The following is a 15,857-nucleotide window of genomic DNA, read 5'->3' as shown; positions in this document are numbered from 1 at the left end:
GCGTAGCGCTCATTTAGTTCATGTAAAAATGTGTTCTCATTTAATTCCTGTAAAAATAGGTAGTAGGTGCACCACAGCAGACTGCCACCACTATTGCTTTGGCTGAATTTTATTTTGTATTATATGTACATTTTAGTCTCAAAATGTGCTCTTAATTGATATATGTATTTAATCATTAAGTAGAAGAAACTAATTTGATCATTCAGATGTAATGCTAGTTTTTATTACCAGTATGTATTTTTAATAATAATACCCATGATAAATAATCTTCTCTGTTTCCTGTGGTCTCGTTTGAGAAATATTTTCTTCTCAACAGAAGCATGCTGTATAGTGACTTTCCATGTTTCTTATACCTATTTGAATTTATAATACAAAAAAATATTATTAATATCACTTTTGTGCTTTATTGTAAATTGGTGTTGGTTTTAGTTAATATGTTTTATATAGATGCACCTAGAAAACTGCCTAAGATTCCTTAAGAAATAGATGTTAGTTTATTTCTGGTCATGTTTATACTTGCTGAACTTCATTTTTTTTTTTTCTTTTTAAAAAAAAAGTGTATGCAAGCTATATAAGACACTAGATGGTTTGGTGTTCTGCAAGAAACTTGTAGACCAGTGTCTTGACTCCTGAATAGATTAACCAACTTCTAAGTATTAAACTGTAATGTAATACTTAATTTACACTGTTTCTTAAAGTGTTCGCAAGTTCTTTCACTTTAATGATGAGTATGCTTTGTTTATACTGGATAATTATTTATTTTATTTTCATCTTAGTGTGTCAGAAGCTACTTCAAGCAATGTAGTTGGACGGAATCTGTTAATTGTGTATAGAACTTAAAAAAAAAAAAGTTCTGTTTTGGTTTGGTTTTTTTTTTTTCAGACTCCAATAGATCAGAACAGTGACAAAACTATTCTTGATGCTGGTTTTGAGCCAGGGAAGAAGAACTTTCTCCATTTGACAGACAAAGATGGTGAGCAGCCTCATATAATGCCGGTAAGTAAAATTTTGCTCAGCTACATAAATTATAGTGTTGGGGGTAAAGAGATAGAGAGATAAATGTTCTGTATATTGCTCTTGTGAGATCAGAAAATGAAATAAAATTGGGTTGTATATTTCATACAATAAGCTTCTTCAGGAACCTTCTCAACAGACCTTTAGACTACTATTTTACACTGCTAGGTTTCTCCTGAGTAGGAGCTATTCCATTAGTAATGATTTGCTGTAATCTTTATTCATGCTTGTCAAATATTTTTGTAATGCTTTGCTGTGAGTAATTTCCTGAGGGTATATAATTAATTAATCTTTGACATATTTAGAGATAAGTCTTAACAATACAGGTTTAATAATATAGCTAATCCTTTTCCTCTGGGTGTTTGAAAGCAATATTAGGCCACTCTGACAGAATTCTCAGAAATGGCAGTCCTGTATCAACAGCAGTTACCTACTTCCAAACTTACCTTTAAGAAAAAAAAAACACCTATATATAAAAAAGAAGAGTTGTCAGTGTTGCTAGAAGCAACTGTCTGCCATTAGAAAATACTTGAAATTTCCTATTTCTCAAATATGTGATGCAGTGAAAGATAAACACAGCTGCAGTTTATTTAAATCAGGATTGGATAGACTAGTGGTATATTAAGATTACTACTCATCTCTCATATCAGCATAATGCTGGCCTACTTAGCCTTTGCTGTGAACTTAATCATCTGAAAAGGGGGAACACCCCCCCCCCCATGTTTAAATAATTGTGCACAAGGTCAGAATTTGAGGGTGGTTCTGAAAGAATATTGAATTGTGATTTTTATACCTGGGGAAAAGAAAAAGTATCATTCTGTATTTCAGTGCAGAAAACTTGAGACATAGGAAATGCTAAATTGCAAGCTTGCATGTTGTGTGCATTATGGTAGTGTATTTGATTATAGAGTATTCTAAAGGGCATTTGCTTCCACTAATGCCAAGAATGATTTCTCAAGCAGTTGAGAATTCGGAGGGCAGAATTAAAGTTACTCAAGCAACTGTATATCTGCAATTTTGTAAAATTTGTGTGATACGCTAACAAAATTGTTTCTTAGCCACGAGAGAAAGAAGTCTAATTTTTGCATATAATCAGTGTATTTTTGTTTTTAGGAGGAGTCAGGTACAACAGATGACAGTGCACAGGACAGATTTATAGGCCCTCTTCCAAGAGAAGGCTCTGTTGGCTGTACCAATGAATATGTCAGTCAAAACTACTCTTATTCATCAGTCCTGAGCAAATCGGAGACAGGTATAGTGTTCTCTTTTGTAAAGGCAATGCTAATTCATAATTGTTTTAGCATATTTTCAAGTAGCAGCACATCAAGGTTTTTGAAATAAATTGCAATCTATTTAAAAAAACCCCCACATCACTACTACATTTTCAGTCATGATTTCTACAATATTTTCATATCACTCTGGGAACAGAAGAGCTGTATATCATCCTTTTCTTACTCGTGACAGTGCAATTCAAACTCTCTGTCAGGGGCCCTCCTTTTCAGTATTAATCATAGCATCATCATAGAATGGTTTGGGTTGGAAAGGACCTTAAAGATCATCTAGTTCCAACCCCCCCTGCCATGCCAACTAGATCACGTTGCTTAAAGCCCCGTCCAGCCTGGCCTTGAACACTTCCAGGGTTGGGGCATCCACAGCTTCTCTGGGCAACCTGTTCCAGTGCCTCATCACCCTCATGGTGAAGAATTTCTTCCTAGTATCTAATCTAAATCTACCCTCTTTCAGTTTAAAGACATTACCCCTTGTCCTATCACTACACTCCCTGATGAAGAGAGGCCCCCATTAAGTACTGGAAGGCTGCTATAAGGTCTCCCCAGAGCCTTCTCTTCTCCAGGCTCAACAACCCCAACTCTCTCAGCCTGTCCTCATAGGAGAGGTGCTCCAGCCCTCTGATCATCTTCGTGGCCCTCCTCTGGACCCACTCCAACAGGTCCATATCCTTCTTATGTTGGGGGCCCCAGAGCTGAATGCAATACTACAGGTGGGTCTCATGAGAGCAGAGTAGAGGAGGAGAATCAACCTCCCTTGACCTGCTGGTCACACTTCTTTTGATGCAATCCAGGGTACGGTTGGCTTTCTCGGCTGCAAGCACACATTGCCAGCTCATGTTGAGCTTCTTGTCAACCAACAAACCCAAGTCCTTCTCAGGGCTGCTTGGGATTGCCTCAACCCATGTGCAGGACCTTGCACTTGGCTGTGTTGAAATTAATGAGGTTCACATGGGCCCACATCTCAAGCCTGTCAAGGTCCCTTTGGATGGCTGCTGTGTCCGTAGTTGAGTAGTCAGGATTGTATTACCAGAAAGTATTCACCTTTAGCTGCGTGTTCACTCACAGCTTAATGAATACCTGATACTCTGTTATAGGACTGCTGCCAAATCTCTGCACTGTGTGTTAACTGAAGTCTTCCTCCTGTAGCCCCTGGTTGCAGTTTCTCTGCCTGCACCATGATTCCCCAAGAGGTTCATCCTCCGCTGCCTGGCTCCCCACCAGCAAGCAGAGACTCCTTCTGGAAGGGAAGCACAGCTCTGCCTCACAGACAAGTGCCAGGGCAGATCCTGGGAGGCTGGCTGGGTGCCTTTGCTGCGCAGGGAGCAGGAGGAGACAGCAAGTTACAGCTCAGTAATGAAAGAAACTCCTCATACTAAATTTGTTGAGCAGACACAAAGACGACATTCATATTACACCAATTCATGCGTGTTCAGATTTTCTTGAGGGATAAGAAAGTTTGTCTGCCACATACCTTTTTTCATTTAATATAATTGTGAAAAGATGATCTGTATAGAGTAGAGTAATAAATAAAATACACGTGTTCTAACTCAGTCTCTTCACAGAAAATGTCTGTGTTTTGCATGGACTAGCTGCCTTTTAATTACTAGTATGGAACTGAGATGGGTTTTTTTTTCAATACTTACTAAGAGCTTCAGAGTATAAATAGGCATATTTAATTTCTTTATTACACTATGCTTCAGTATATGCTGCTTACTTATCAACTGTTGCTAATATTGTATATTTTGGAGAAAAAATTACACTAAGATGAATATAAGTAAATAATTCCATTTTCAGCTAATAAAAATGACACTGATTTTTAGTAGCTGTTTTAACTGGTTATTGTAGGAGAAGGTTTAGAAGATACATGTGCGTGGGCACTTTAGAGTTTTTTTTTTTTTATTTGTAGTTTTGAGATGATAGTACGAACCAGTGCAAATTATATTTACATTATAACTAGGATATTTTTAGTTGACATCAGGCAATAAGTAAGCTAGTACACAATTGTTTCTTGAAAAATTCTAGTTTCTTCTGTAAGTTATTTAAATCTACTATTAAAATATTTACAGTTACCTATGTCCCCATTGGTGCAGTATTCAATATTAAATACTGGTTATTATTGTGAAACAATGAATTATCACTAAAATAGCTTTGTGTCATTCAGGGAAATTATTTCTGTTGGGTAAACTATTACTTTCTATTGCTTTCAAAAATAAGCAAATGTAATATTCCCTCAATTTTATAGTGTAAATAACAATAAATGACAACAGATGGATGGAGGTCTTAAATAGACATTATCACAGAATTGTTTTCTTGTCAAATGTTTTAACTCTTAAAGTGATTTCCCATCTTTTTGCATTATTTCCATCTCATTCTTCTATTTTTAGGTTATGTGGGGCTAGTAAATCAAGCAATGACTTGCTACTTGAATAGCCTTCTACAAACACTTTTCATGACTCCTGAATTTAGAAATGCATTATACAGGTGAGTATATATAATCAAAATCTGTTCTTAAATTTGTGCAGGTATATATTGGAAGGAGAACCTTTTGAATTCCTCCTGTCAAAATTTCCTTGTTTGGATACCAGGAAGAGCATACCTGAAGTCAAGCTGGATAGACTATTATAAATTATATCTGCTGGATAGACTATCATAAATTATATCTGCTTAAAAGCTTCAGATTTTTAGTAAAATACTAAGATATGTTATTGGTTGTGGCATGGGCAAGCTTTTTAAAGAATTTGCCCCATCTTGAAAACATCAAACTTAATTTCAAGTTTGATACTAAGTGCAGTTCATGTCTGTATTTGTGCGGTGAATGGCTTCAAAATTATTTCATTCGTTTGTGTTAGATTTGTACATTTAAAGAATAGTATTGTTATTTACTGCAGAAATGGAAAGCAATTTCATTTGACTTTTCCCAAGAAACAGAGCTTCAGTTAACCTCTGTAATCTGGCAGACCTCTTGAAATGTAATAAATGCTGTTTTAAATGCCTTTTGAGTAATGTTTTCAAAGCATTTTTAATTGTCAAATATCTTGTGTTGTGAATAGATGGGAATTTGAAGAATCTGAAGAGGATCCTGTGACGAGTATCCCCTACCAGCTTCAAAGACTGTTTGTTTTACTGCAGACCAGCAAAAAAAGAGCAATTGAAACAACAGATGTTACACGGAGTTTTGGATGGGATAGTAGTGAGGGTAATATGCAGCTATTAAGCTTGTGTGATTTGCTTCAGCAGCTGCCTGTTGGGGGCCTAAACTGCTGTCGATGGGGGAAAAATACTGGAATAATGAAAAACAATTATTAGAATCCACTTTGTTTCAATGGAAACAAAATAGCCTAAATGGATACTTTGTTTGATTTTTAAAGAAATTATGTCTGTGAGTTTTAGGCTGTTAAAGTAAAAAGCATTATATTTTTGTAATTAAGCTATCATTACAGTTGTTAATTGTTTCTAAAGAAATAGCTCCTTATGAGAAACTTGCATCTGTTTTGAATAACAAATGTCAAATGCACATGTTCCACTTAAGTAGAAAATAGTATGGATAATTCAATAAAATCAAACACTGTATTTGTCTTTTTGACACTTGTATAGTGTAATTTTGCCCCATAACCTGCTGATTTTTCCATGGAGTAATCACATGATGATAAGGACACTGAAATCCAACTCCTTACAAGGAGAAAAAAATGAGTTTTAGAGAATCAGCACAAAGTGTGAAATAAGTCAGAACTAGTTTATTTTATAACAGTGCATATTAGCATTTCTGTATTTTTTACATATTCTTGCTTATGTACACAATTCTTGTCTACGCATAAACATTACAAGCAAGTTGGCTGCTTATTTTTCTAACTTAACTTGAGAGGCAGCTGCTTGTGGAATTGAACACTGGCCCAATAGTGAATAATGTAGTAAATAACAGGTACAGACTTAAACAAATTGGTGGCTTTTTAGGAAGTATTCTCAGGCTACAGTTAGTATTGGGGCTAATAGCATCTCTTGTTTTAATTAAGATTAATTTAAATTTCTAACAGCATGGCAGCAACATGATGTACAGGAGCTTTGTAGAGTCATGTTTGATGCTTTGGAGCAGAAATGGAAGCAAACAGAACAGGTAATTATATAAAAACTTTTTTCCGTTCAGTCAGGTGTTGTATTGTTGTGGGGTTTTGCTGGGTTTTTTAAGGATGATAGTGAAAAATGTTAACTGAATTTTAAATACAAGGTTATTGAAAGTCTGGAATAGTTGCCAGTTTTCTTGTTTGATGCGATACTTAAGCTACTATAATGTATGACTTTTGAGAGTGTGTTGCCTATTTTTTCGTCCCTTAATTAAAAGTGGAATATTCTGAACTCTGGAAACTTAATCTTTATATGAAGCACAGAAAGTGATTGTGTGACTCCTCTTCTGTGATAGCTTCCTTGCTGTCAGTATTTGTTAGGCGATGTTGCGGGCTCTTGCAGCTCAAGCCCGCTCTTCTCATGTAGGAGGAAGACAGGAATACATTCATAACATGTGCTGCATTCTGTTAAGTGGCCAACTTGTTGTAGGCCAATTTTCAGATTTGTAGATTGGCAAATACTTCCTCTATCTTTCTGCACCTACCTCTAGAGACACAGGGAAGGACTTCAGTATCAGTCTATTAACAATGTCTGCAAGATCAGGCTTGTTTTTTAAAACATAAGCTTCAATGTTGGTAGTTTTGTAGTCACTCTTAAGATGTGACCATAAAGTATACTGTGAAGCTTATATAATGTGATTTGAGGTGCTCATTTGATACGTGTTCTGTGCAGTGGTGGGGCAGGGGAAAACAAGAAATCGAGATGGATGTCCTGCTGGGGAATGGTATTCTACATGTGTAGCTATGCAATTAAGATTTAATTTAAAAAAGGCATTTTCTTGTAAAACTAAAGAAAGGAAATATGTTCTGTTTCATTTGTTTAAAGCTCTGTTGGATATCTGTTTCAGGCCGATCTTATAAATCAGCTGTATCAAGGCAAACTGAAGGACTATGTAAGATGTCTAGAATGTGGCTATGAAGGCTGGAGAATCGACACTTACCTGGATATTCCTTTGGTCATCCGGCCGTATGGCTCCAACCAGGCGTTTGCTAGCGTGGTGTGTACTATTATGCTGACTAATAGTGCATCCATACACACATAGAATACATAATGCGACAGTGGTATAATTTGTTACATGGTAAGTATCATCCTAGATACTCCATCTTGGGGTGTTCGTCTTTGTGCAGTGAACCAGCTAGCAAGTTCTAGAAGATTTTTTTTTTTTGGCTTTTTGGTTTATTTTTTGTTTTGTTTTTTCTTTTGCCCTTCAATGAGTCCTACTGGTGCATGTATAAGGGGAGGGGAAATGGAACTTTATTGCCTTAGGGCTGCAGTAATCAATTATTTTCTTCCTGATAAAATCTTCAGCATTTACCCAAGATATTTTTATGAGATCACTAAGTTTTATTTGGGTTGTTCTCTTTACTGACACATCTGCTAAATTTTCATAGCATTGTTGAAAATTTTAGTGAAAGAACAGAACGTTGACTTAGAATTTTTAATTTAATTGCCATGTTGTTGCTGTGCTTTCTAAAGTTCACTTCTCAAATACCATATGCTTTTAACAAGCAATTTAATGATAATAAAAAATTGTATCGTACACCAGTGTTGTTGGTCACTTTTGCTCCAGCATTACTGATGTTGGCAAGCATATATATTGCTTAGTAAATCTGTGGAAGTTTTTTGTTTTATTTTTTCCACCCCCCTGAAAAGAAGTGATTACAAACTGTGACATGCCACTGTTGTGGCTTAAAATACTTGTACCATGGATGAAGTTGTGAGAAAGACTAAGAATAAATCAAACAAGTCTTTCAGTAAAGGTTGTTTTAAACAAACGCTTGTTGTGTAATTGGCTTACCAGGATTATTTATTATATATAAAGTATTTTTCCTTTTGTATTTAGTATGCTGGCAATATTTTTAAGCACTAATAGTCTGTAATTCTTAACAGTAATTCTGTTAAGAATTCTTAGAATTAGGTTAAACTGCAGTGTAGGTTCAAAGTACTTCATACTTTAAATACCAGTCTTGAGAAGTAGTAAAGATGAGAAACATTGATCTCACTAAAAGTATTCAAGTTAAAGTCCTTTGAACTCTTTTTAAGATTGCATTAAATTTTTTTAGAACTATCCAGCTAATTGAAGCTGTATTTTGAGCAGCCATTCCATTGATACAGATTGATGTTTTATGTAGATGGCTTCCCTTTTCACCTTTTAAAACTAATTTCTAGAAATATTCCCTAAACCAAATTTTTTTGTTGTAATTTTTATTCAGTAATGAGATTTTTCTGCTCTATTAAAGTAATGAACACGATTCAGTTCATGTAGTTATATTCCGCATTTAACAATGCATTGTACATGTGTCTCAAATTGAAATTTTTTTTCTTCAGTAGAGAAGTCTGTAGCAGAACGCTAAAAAAAAGACTTTGTATACTTGTAAAAACACAGAAAGCTTGAAGAATTAAGAGCTTAAATATCAGATTACTTTTAGTAGTATTTGATATTTCTCCTGTAAATCAGCATTTACTGGGTTTACTACATTGAGGAAAATAGTTTTAAGATTTTTGTTACAGAGTTACATGGTTGCAATTTGTACTGATGATTCAATTTTTGAGCTTTTTTAATTCGTATTCTGATTATATTCAGTTGATTCTCCTCCCTGCATTTGTATTATCTATAGCAGATGTAATTTTTAGTTTTGTAGTCTTCAACAGTGGGGAGATATGGAGGATACTTGCTTTTGGAGAAGGGAAAAATCGCCTGTTTCTAAATGGAATTCTCTGAAGGTAGTATCCTCCATTGATCCATAGATGATGGTGATTTAGTAGGTGTAGGTAAAAGGGTATGAGTGAGAGATCAAAAACTTCACACATGCGCTAATAGGGCTTATAGAAGGGAATGTAAAACTTTTTAGACCTTGCTAGTCAGCTCCTGAGGGAACTTGCAGCAGGCGACACAACCCAAGATAGGGGATCTAAGGAGGATACTACCTTCAAAGAACTCTAGTTAGAGGTAAGTGATTTTCCATTACTTTCTAATAAGAGAGAATGGATGTATGAGCGTTAAGTAAGGTTAATCTGTAGAATGCCACATAAAGTGTATTATCCCACTGTTCGACATTGTGTACTACCAAAAAAATGTAGATATAAAATGTTGCATTTATCTATAAATATATATGTATTACTTCTTAAATAGATGGGAACATTGAAGAACTGGGAAGGATAATGTTATGCTTTCTTTATTTCCTAATACAAAGTAATTTTGAAATTCTTCAGTATGTTTTTAAGGTTTGCTTTTTGAAATTTTTTTTCCAATTCCCCACTCCATGCCCCAAATTCATGTAGTAAGACTACATAGCTACAAACTCATTAGGGCATCTCTGGGGCACTGAGATCCTGTCAGTGTGTATCTTAAGATGGTTTCTGAAAAAGTACTTATACTATCTGCATTGTTCAAGGGCATGGTTTAAAAAAAACTGAATCAGTCTTTTCTTGAGGTCAGTAGAAATACAGACATAAAAATGTGTAGCTTATTTCAGGGAGGTAAACAGGAGCAGCAATTCACATACTGATTTTTGTAGGTACTGGTATCTTGTGTAGATGCCTGAATTTAACAGCACTAGATGTAAGCGTAAAAGATTTTTTTTTTTTTTACTGCAAAACATAAAAAGTTTGTAAGATGAAGAACACCTGAGAGAAGAGTGGATGCAATGGGGAACTAGCTGGCATGCTGAAATTATGTTACTAGAAAACAGTGGAAATTGCTTTGTAATACCAGAAGACTAGCAATAATACAAGTATCCTGGAGATGTAGCAAGTACAGTTCTGTTTTGTTAAGTGTTGTTAGTTTTCACCATCTTTTGTATGCTACCTTTTCTTTTGACGGTGTAAGTATGCATAGAAGTAGACCTTTTTTCGGGCAGAAATCAATTTGGACTTCTTTGTGAACTTACTTGGTGGTGTCATTGCCAAACGAAAAATGTTGAAGTCAGTTAGAATATGGATGATGTAATATTTACTTTTTTAAGCTAGGCTGGTAACAACAAGGTCTTATATTTTTAGTTGAGCGTATTCTTTGGACATGGTAAAACTAGATGAGCTCTGAAAATCTGAGATGGCAATTAATTTCTAGTTTTACCAGGAACAGTTTTGCCTAATTGCTATTTATTGTGTAACTTTTCGTAGAGGTTCTACTGCTCCTGTTCACAGGTTTTATACAAATGCTTGTGGTAAGATACCTGTCAAACTACTGACTATATCATAATGCATTTTAGGGGAGAAGAGTGTGTCCAAAGTGCCTATCTTTAGCCAGACAATAATTAGTTTGAACTGTTTGTTATGGCATTTTAGTATGCTAAGTGTTACAAATCTCATAATCAGAATATTAAAAACTGGATATACTCACAACTTGGCTGAACAAAGCCCTGAGCAATGTGCTTTAAGTTGGACATGCTTTGAGCCAGGAGTTAGGATCAGACGATCTCCAGAAGTCTCTTTCAGCCTATATTGTTCTTTTGATTCTGTGAACTATAAAAAAGTTTAAATAGCCTTTGTCATACTAATCTATTGTTTGATCATTTATGGTATATTTTGAAGTGTGTGTGTGTGTTGGGAATGGTGGAAATGCTTAGTAGCTCTAAGACTACATAACAGTTACCTCTTCAAAGATGACTTCAAAGGTAACATTTACTCTAAAAGTAGGGTTACACAAAAATGGGGGATGTCTTGTGATAGGTTGTGCAGCGTAGAAGCTTTATCACTGTTTTTGCTGACTAAACTGTCAGAGTAGAAAATGGTGAACTGCATTAGACAGGAATTGAATTAAGAAACATCCTACTCAGCAGAACTATGGTGTAAAGATTATATATGAGAAAACTGGAGGGGACATAAGTAAACCTGAGGAAAAATCCTTATACAAGGATTGAAAAATGCATGGATATTCATATAGGTCAAAAATAGTGGAGTTCTCAAGAGTTCTAATCAGGTTTTTCAAAGCACAGCTTGCTATGTGTAATAAGCAGCGAAACCACAAGAGTAATGTAATAATACTTCATTCAGGTTTTGGGGTTCTGAAGGATCATTGCTTTCTTTCCATATGTAAAAATTTATAGTGTGTTTCCTTGTTAAACTGCACATCACATGAGTCTACGTAAGCATTACATAATTATTTGTTCCATTATTCGTATATTCCCATTCATTCATATTCATGCTGATGCATGAATTAAACTTTTTTCTTCAACTCAAAATACATTTTTATTGTCTTAACTGGCATTTGCTTCATAAGAGATAGTTCTGTGGTCATTATGGGATGTCTTTTGTTTCATGTTTTCCATGTTGGTTATTAATGTTTTTGCTTTCATTTAAATAGTTCTGAATATTAATTCCTTAAATAGTTTACAGAATAGTCAAAATGCAGTGTCCGTTTCTTCCCCTTTCTTTTTAAGCAGGGTTATAGCTTGCTTAGTTATCTTTCTTAGGTTTTAGAGTAAGATTCCTCACACTTCAGTTCATAATGTTACTAAATGTTAACTATTTGTTGCCCTTGAGTAAAAAGCAGCTCAGCCTCTGTATTGTTTAGGAAGTAAATATGTAGACAGTAGTTCAATTCAGACTCTAAAATGTTTTCATGTGGCTAGATAGTCTCTGCCTATAAGCTGTGATTTCAGGCTGTTCAAAGGCTTTTTTGGCTGGATCCAAAAATGGTAAAGTGAGATGACTGCCTTCAAGGTACAGTCATAGTATTCAGTCTGGCACAGTTTTTGTTTGTGAGTAGTTGTCACCTGGAATACAGTCCTTTTAAAAAAGTCCTTTCTCTTAGAACAGCAACAGACCTTTTGTAAAACATTTGTTTTATTATGCTGCTTCCCTGAATTCTCTGAAAATCTGAAAAAAGAAGGTAAGAATTGGAGGCTTTTTGAAGAACTTGGCATATCTTTTATTTCCTTCCAGTGTGACTTATCAAACAACATGCTTCAGATAGTAATCTTAAGTTCTGTGCCAGCCACATTACAATTGGTGAGTTTACTTTGCCCAGTTAAGCCCCCTCTTACTTAGGCAAACTTCAGGGAAAAGCTACACTCCTTTGTGAGAGATAATGATTTTTAAAGCATTTTTTCTGTTGATCTTTGCTTTAAACTGAATGTCTAGATATGCAAGTGGTATTTGTTTTCACCTCCATAGTTGAACAGAAAACTTCTGGGTTCCATTTGGAGTTCAGAAACCCGTAGCCTCTCGGCTTGCAAGGTGACTGGGTTAAAGGTTTTAACTTCTAAAATCTCTGGGTAAAATTCTTCACTGAATCCATCTCAATGTTAGTGAATTTTGTTTGAACAAGTTTATTCTCAAGTGTATACAACTTCTGTACAATATCACTGTTGCAAATTATGTTAGGGGGAGGATCAATGATCAGTTTGGTTGCATTTTGAATATTCTTTGCTGTAGTGAGGAGCAAAGTAGAAATCATTAAACTCCTGGATTTAAGGATTAGTGGCAGACCTTTTAGGCAGCTGCCAGAAGAGAAAATTCCAGTCAGTCGCTTCATAAGGTTTGTTCTCGGAAGCTAGCTCTGTCTTTATAGGAGATGGTCATATCTGATTCTCACTCCTTTGAGTGGAGCTCGAATACTCTCTCTCCCTCCTTTCCCCACCTTTCACTTAAAAGAGGTAATATATTCAAATGTAGTTTCCTAAGTCCCTTTGTAGAATGGAACTAAGGCTGTCTTCAGGCAGGGGGCACTGAGGAACTGAGGAACAATTTTTTCCTACTGCCTCCCCCCGCCCCAGTAGTTCTTGGATGGGATCTGTTGGGAAAAACTCTTCTTGAAATACAGAAGAACATCTGAAAATTCTGGGAGGACGGGGACGAAGCAGGGTTAAAAAATAAGCTCATTTTCACAGCAGTTGATTGAACAGGCGCAACTGCATGTGATGTGCAAGATAACAGGAGTAAATGTCATTTTATATGGTATGTTTATTAAAAAAAAAGGACAATTTGGATTCATCAAATACTGAGTGAAGTATAGTTAGTAATAATTTGTGGTTTGACTGTTTAATCTTGGCTGGGTTGAAAGGTTGGTTTCTCTTAATATTTTCCTGACTCTGTGTCTCTATCAAAGTTTATGTCAATCAAATTTTGGTTGTAGATTTAATTGAAATCATTTGTATGTGTTTACAATTTCATTGTAAATTTATCATTCTGATTTATACCTACATAGTAAATATTTTTTAAAAATCAGGTAACATCTTTTTATTATTAGGAAGAAGCACTGCATGCTTTCATTCAGCCCGAGATTCTTGATGGCCCCAATCAGTATTTTTGTGAACGATGTAAGAAGAAATGTGATGCAAGGAAGGTAAAGACTGTCCAAATAATTTGCGAAAATGACTTTTGGTAAACACCACGCCTGACAATGGTGGTATAATCTTGTCTTTGCTTCATTTAGGGTCTGCGGTTCTTGCATTTTCCATATCTGCTGACATTACAGCTGAAGAGATTTGACTTCGATTATACCACTATGCACAGAATTAAACTCAATGATCGTATGACTTTTCCGGAGGAGTTAGACATGAGTGTCTTCATTGATGTTGAAGATGAGGTAAAGTGTTTGGTTTCAGAGAAAAGTCTTTAACTTTCTTGAAGTTTCTTATTAAGAAAATTAAAATGTTGGTCTAATAAACTCATTTTAACAACATCATTCATCTAAACAAAATGTTCTTTAGCCATCGCAATGTTTTAATTTGAAGTTTTTAAATCTGTCCGTATGGATTTTTGTTATATTGCAAAGGAAGCATGTTCTCTAATCACTATAGGGTTTCCATGCTTACATAAAGAAGCTGTTTCTAATTTTTTGTATCTTCACATGGGTGATTTAAAAGCACAAGTCTCAGGGCTTCTACATATGTTTCATTCTGGATTTGCAGTATATTTCTTAAACTTGTGTCTGAATCTGTTTTGGTCACAAGAGGTGATGTAAAGTTTTGAAACTCTGAACACTGAGGTTAGTCCAGAAAATATTAATTATTAATTCCTTCTCTCTGACTCACAATGTTGTGTGCGCTGTGGAAATAAGATTTGTGAAATTTTATTTCTCACTTGCACCTTCTGGCTTTTAACTCTTCTAGTTTTGGCCAAAATTCATGTTGTGCAATCACATTCACCAAAAAATATTTAATGTGCCTTCTGCATTAAAGACTAAACCTATTCCTCTAATTCCATTCCTGAAAACAGTATGTAGCTTTGCTAGCTTGTAGTGGTATAAGAGAAATACTGCATTGATATGCATATGGAGAGGCTTTTCTGACTGACTTCATAAACCAAAGGTTTGTATAATGTCATTTAAGCAATTTGATACCTCTCAAAGTGTTACTGGGGGGCTAAGTGAGAATGAAGATTGATCTGGGAGAATAGAACTTGAGACAAAATTATCAACTGTCAGAAAATCAAAAGAATTATCCAGAGGAAAGAGGATCAGGTAAGAGATGGATATACTGACTTGTACTAAATGAACTGCATTCATAGTGTTGCTGACATCATGCTTTTAAGCTAATATGACGCTAATCAGTCTTACTGTAATACCTTGACTCTGTCCAATGAGTTGAAATGGAAAAAAATATTTGTGGATGAAAATATTTACAGTCAAATCAGTTCTGATTAACAGGGCCATGTTACAATAGCATTTGTTATCTGGCTATTAGACTTCCAGGTATTTAATTGAATTAACTAGTAAGTGGAGTAGCTTAGTAACAGATATAATCTTGTCAAGTATGAAACCCGGTAATTCCCATTCAGTTGCACACCCAGACCAGAAAATACTGATCTAAGAGCTGGACTGAAGACAGTTACTAACAGAAACAAGTCCATTCTCGATGTTGAATTGCAGAGGTCTCTAGGTTTTTGAGGAGTTTCATTGTTTTGCAGATTGGAGTTTCTTCATTTCACAAACGTATTGTTATTTTTTGTTCCATGTAATTTTAGATGTTGTATAATATTAGTATGTATGTCTTATTTTTAAGAAGTCTCCTCAGACTGAGAGTTGCACTGATAGTGGAGCTGAAAATGAAGGCAGTTGTCACAGTGATCAGATGAGCAATGATTTTTCTAATGATGATGGAGTTGATGAAGGAATCTGCCTTGAAAGCAACAGTGCAGCAGAAAGAATTTCTAAAGCTGGCAGTGAAAAGGTATGTTTAAAAAAATGTTGTGCTGGGTCTGATTGGGATGGAGTTAATTCTCCTCATTGCAGCCTGTATGGAGCTCTGTTTTGGATTTGTGACTAAAACAGTGTTGATAGCACACCAGTGTGTTAACTCTTGCTGAACAGCGTTGCACAGTACCAAACCTTTCTGTTTCTCATTCTGCCCCTGTAATGAGTGGGGCTAGGGGTGGGCAGGAGGCTGGAACGGGGACATAGCTGGGACAACTGACCTGAATTGACCAGAGGGATATTTCATGCCATATTCCTTGCTGTGTAATGTCATGCTCAGCAGTAAAAACTGGGGG

General features: G+C 35.5%; 1 protein-coding gene across 6 annotated transcripts in view; it reads left to right on the top strand.

Annotated features, from left to right (window-relative positions):
• Positions 1 to 15,857, top strand: part of USP47 (ubiquitin specific peptidase 47) — a 58,650-nt gene that overhangs the window by 18,772 nt on the left and 24,021 nt on the right. For 3 of the 6 annotated variants that reach the window (XM_059825716.1, XM_059825718.1, XM_059825719.1), the window contains 9 exons: positions 883 to 996; positions 2,128 to 2,266; positions 4,688 to 4,784; positions 5,354 to 5,499; positions 6,335 to 6,414; positions 7,270 to 7,419; positions 13,615 to 13,710; positions 13,801 to 13,953; positions 15,371 to 15,538. In XM_059825716.1, coding sequence (XP_059681699.1) covers positions 883 to 996; positions 2,128 to 2,266; positions 4,688 to 4,784; positions 5,354 to 5,499; positions 6,335 to 6,414; positions 7,270 to 7,419; positions 13,615 to 13,710; positions 13,801 to 13,953; positions 15,371 to 15,538 — 1,143 coding nt within the window. Of the gene's footprint in view, positions 1 to 882; positions 997 to 2,127; positions 2,267 to 4,687; positions 4,785 to 5,353; positions 5,500 to 6,334; positions 6,415 to 7,269; positions 7,420 to 13,614; positions 13,711 to 13,800; positions 13,954 to 15,370; positions 15,539 to 15,857 lie in introns of those variants that run through there. The other 3 variants (XM_059825717.1, XM_059825721.1, XM_059825720.1) reach the window with 3 other exon arrangements.

Source organism: Gavia stellata, chromosome 17, assembly GCF_030936135.1.
Source record: "Gavia stellata isolate bGavSte3 chromosome 17, bGavSte3.hap2, whole genome shotgun sequence".
Classification (NCBI taxonomy): domain Eukaryota; kingdom Metazoa; phylum Chordata; class Aves; order Gaviiformes; family Gaviidae; genus Gavia; species Gavia stellata.
Note: the sequence above shows the minus strand (reverse complement) of the source record. Positions and strands in the feature narration are given on the sequence as shown.